At 45.7% G+C, this 3,802-nt stretch overlaps 1 protein-coding gene across 1 annotated transcript; it reads right to left on the bottom strand.

The window, feature by feature from the left end:
* Positions 1–1,054: 1,054 nt before the first annotated feature.
* On the bottom strand, positions 1,055–3,683 carry THRSP (thyroid hormone responsive). Its single transcript, XM_077867202.1, has 2 exons — positions 3,048–3,683; positions 1,055–1,713 (listed from the first exon to the last, which is right to left on the bottom strand). Exon 1 carries the CDS (start codon positions 3,514–3,516, stop codon positions 3,067–3,069), a length of 450 nt encoding a protein of 149 aa, XP_077723328.1. The 5' UTR covers positions 3,517–3,683; the 3' UTR covers positions 1,055–1,713; positions 3,048–3,066.
* Between the last annotated feature and the right edge of the window lie 119 nt (positions 3,684–3,802).

The following is a 3,802-nucleotide window of genomic DNA, read 5'->3' as shown; positions in this document are numbered from 1 at the left end:
CACTCTGACTCCTTTTTGTCATAAGAAAAATAATTCATCAGAGAATGGTCAATTTCTATTCACCTAATTTTAAGAAGATCTCTGACAGATTTAAAATGGAGTTTAGCTGAGCCAAATCTTGTCTACTGCCAGTATGTTTTATTGGAGCACAGCCACACTTATTTGTTTACATGTCTATGGCTGCTTCTATGCTATAAGGGTAGAGTTGAGTAGTTATGACAGAGACCTTATGGCCTGCAAAGCCTGAAATACTTAATATATAGCCCATTACAGAAAAGATTTGCCTGTTCCAGGTCTAGTAGAAAATAAAACAAGCCAGATTATGGAGGGTTTTCTGAATCATGCAAAATAATTTGGACTTGATCCTGTGGGTGGTGGGAAGTTGCTAAAGGGTTTTAGTGGAATGACATGATCAAGCTGATATTTCTGAGCTCTCTGCAACAATCACTATAGAGGGTGGATTAGAAGGAGGAGACTTAGGACCAGGAGAACGGTTAGAAGGCTGATACTGCAGAGGGGTCTTTGCTTGTAGATGGATCACCTTGGAGAAAGTGTGCTCAGCAGCTAACGCTTGGCATGATTAAAAGGAAAAATCCCACCTACCTGGGACAAACTTACTGTTTATGACTTTTTGAGTCCAAATATTTGTCCAAAAAGTTTCCATGCTCAAGTTATTCTTTTTTTTTTTTTTAAAGATTTTATTTATTTATTCATGAGAGACAGAGAGAGAGGCAGAGACATAGGCAGAGGGAAAAGCAGACACCATGCAGGGAGTCTGATGTGGGACTCGATCCCAGGACTCCAGGATCATGCCCTGGGCGGAAGGCAGGTGCTAAACCACTGAGCCACCCAAGGATCCCCCAAGCTCAGGTTATAATCAGATTAGTTTTGGGAGATTACTAAGATTATTTCTCTACATGATTTAAAATTAAAATGATTGTAAGCATATGGTTGCTGGGCAAAATCAGATGAGTTCCATGTCTATTCTCGGGTCTCACTGGTTAAAAATGAAGTCATGCCTGAGAAATTACTTTAGAAGTAATAAAGATTCAAGTTTTTATTTTTATTTTTTTATTGCTACTGTAACAAATATGTTTATAATTCACTCTTGCTTGGCAGGTACAAGAATGAAGCATTCATCCCAAGGGACTTTACTATCCCTTAGTCCTGAAGGGTAAAAAGCAAGAGCTAGAACAAATACAAGGTGAAGGTGGGAGAAAAAAAGTCAACCTATAATATAATAGCACTCACATGCCAGCTGCTTTTGATTCATCATCTTGTTTAATTTCTGTAAGATTTTATGAGGCCAGTAATAGTGCATTTTATAGATGAGGAATTTTAGGCTCCAATGGGCTAAATAACGTAGAAGATCATGTGAATGCCCAGAGAAAGGATGTGAATTTCATTCGGTCAGATGCTAAAACCTACATTCTTTCTACCATACCACACTGGTCAGGTAATATCTAGTCCCTCACAAACCATTGGCCACCACCTCAAACTGCTAAGAGGAGTAAGCTATGAATAGCAACAAGCATTCTAAAGGCCTGGTGCCAAGTCCACAAATTGGTGCTCAGAGAAAGGCATGGAAGCATCCCAGAGAACCAAGTCGCCTTTGCTTCCAGCTGTAGGTCCAGGCCATTCTGGTCTGCATCAGAGCTAGTCAACTGTTCCATGTCCTTACCAGAGTCACTGCCTTCTGTCACTTAAAGGGATCTGTGGAGAGCAGAAATTTAAAAAACCAGGTTAGTATAAATTCATATCACATGCCTTCTGAAGTAGGAAAGAAAATGCAGCAACTCAACAGTAGTGTTGCTGTAGGAAAATTGGCTGTGCGGTAACACCCTAAGATTGAGTTATCAGAGCTGTGATAAAAACTAGTATCCCCACATCTTACTGACAGGGACATTGCATTGCTGAACAGTGAAATCAGTTGCCTAGGGTCATACAGAGGTCAGTGGAAAAACCGGGACAAGAGCCCAGATTTTTAAACTGCTAGGCCAGATTGCCCTTATGAAAACCAGGTCATGGTGTACTGAAACCTGGCACAGAATTGCTGCTCTGGTCTTTGAAGGAGTTGGGCTGATCAAGGAGTGTGCTTGTGGCTTGCATTTGCCAAAGTTGACACCAACAAGTTGGATTTCTGTTCTTGTTTTTTTTTTTTTTTTTTTTTTTTTTATTTATGATAGTCACAGAGAGAGAGAGAGGCAGAGACACAGGCAGAGGGAGAAGCAGGCTCCATGCACTGGGAGCCCGATGTGGGATTCGATCCCGGGTCTCCAGGATCGCGCCCTAGGCCGAAGGCAGGCGCCAAACCGCTGCGCCACCTAGGGATCCCTGTTCTTGTTTTTTAATTGAAGTATAGTTGACACACAAAACCAGATTTCTCTACTCTGTCATCCCTGAGCCCCACCTGCAGCCAGACTGCGGAATCCTAAGGTGTGAAGGCAGCCTGCTAGCATAGAGGAAGGGGACAGGACCCTTCCAGGGCTCCTTCACGTGTTGGCTCTGCCATTCCCTGAGTAACCATGGACTCCTTTCACTTCTCAGGCCCCCAGTTTTTTTCACCTATAAAAGGGAACGATGGTTCCATTAGAAAATTGATATGCAAGTGATTTTAAACTAAAAAACTATTCAAGTGCCAGTAGTTATTTTTACTACTACAGTTAATCTTCAGTGAAGAAACGGAAACCCAGAGAAGTGAGCCGGTGAAACCAAGGCCTTAGTGGTGGAGTCAGAAGCTGAACCCAAGCTGTTGACCAAGCATTCACATACTAGTAAATGCACATATGCACAAACACACGTGTGCACACAGGTATGCATTCACAGGCCACCTTCCCTACTGTCACTGTGAGTTTTTTGGCCATTACTCACCAATCCTGGGTCAAGAGAGTAAGACAGGCCTGGCCTTGAGCCCTCCCAGGTCATAGCCCTAATACCCTGAAGTGAGGGTGCCTGCCTGAGACCCAGGCTCTCCCTCTCCCACTGCGTTGCACCACTGCTCCAGCTCATCTCCCCTGGACTCTGACACCCACCGATGCCACCATTACCTTCCCTAGAATCCAAGGCCTACATGGCCTGTTCCATTATCTCCTGGTATTTCCTTGTTACCTCCTCAGCTTTCAGGGTAAGGTGGGTGAGGATGTGATGAAGGCTGGAAAAGTGAAGGTGGAACTGGGCTTCTAGGTCCAGCTGCCCCAAGAACCCCTCCTCCTCATCCTCTGTCTCTGCAGCTTCAGCCTCAGCCTCATGGGCTCTGCCACCTGCCACCTTGGACCACCACTCCTCTCGGGGTAACAGCCCATGGTCCACATCCACGCGGATGGCCTTGAGCATGGTAAAGTAGTTGTAGAGATTGGGGGCCTCATCCTTAGCCTGGTGCCCGTTCACATTCAGCTGCATGTCTCGCAGGAGGCTGGGGATCATCACCACCTGCTCCATGTTGCGCACCACGGCCGAGTAGCGATCCATGACAGTCAGCAGGCAGTTCTTGGGGTAGCGCTTGACTTGCCTCTGCATGGTGGCTGCTGCTTCCGTGCCCAGCACACTGCCCCAGCACTATTTCGAGACTACTTTTATGTCTGGATGTGACAGCACTTGGACAGCATGCAAAAGCCCAGTCACTGGGGCAACACAACCCTTCTTGAGGCCAATCCCAGAGCTTGGGCACCAAGGTCTGTATCAGGTGATCCATCTGCCCAAAGACAGACCAGCCAGCCCTCTGTCATTTCAGCACTCTGGGACTGCCTCCGCAAAAGCCCGCCTCTTCATTCATCAGCTTGACTGGCCAGTTAGAGGGAAGCTT

This window comes from Canis aureus, chromosome 23 (genome assembly GCF_053574225.1).
Source record: "Canis aureus isolate CA01 chromosome 23, VMU_Caureus_v.1.0, whole genome shotgun sequence".
NCBI lineage: Eukaryota > Metazoa > Chordata > Mammalia > Carnivora > Canidae > Canis > Canis aureus.
Note: the sequence above shows the minus strand (reverse complement) of the source record. Positions and strands in the feature narration are given on the sequence as shown.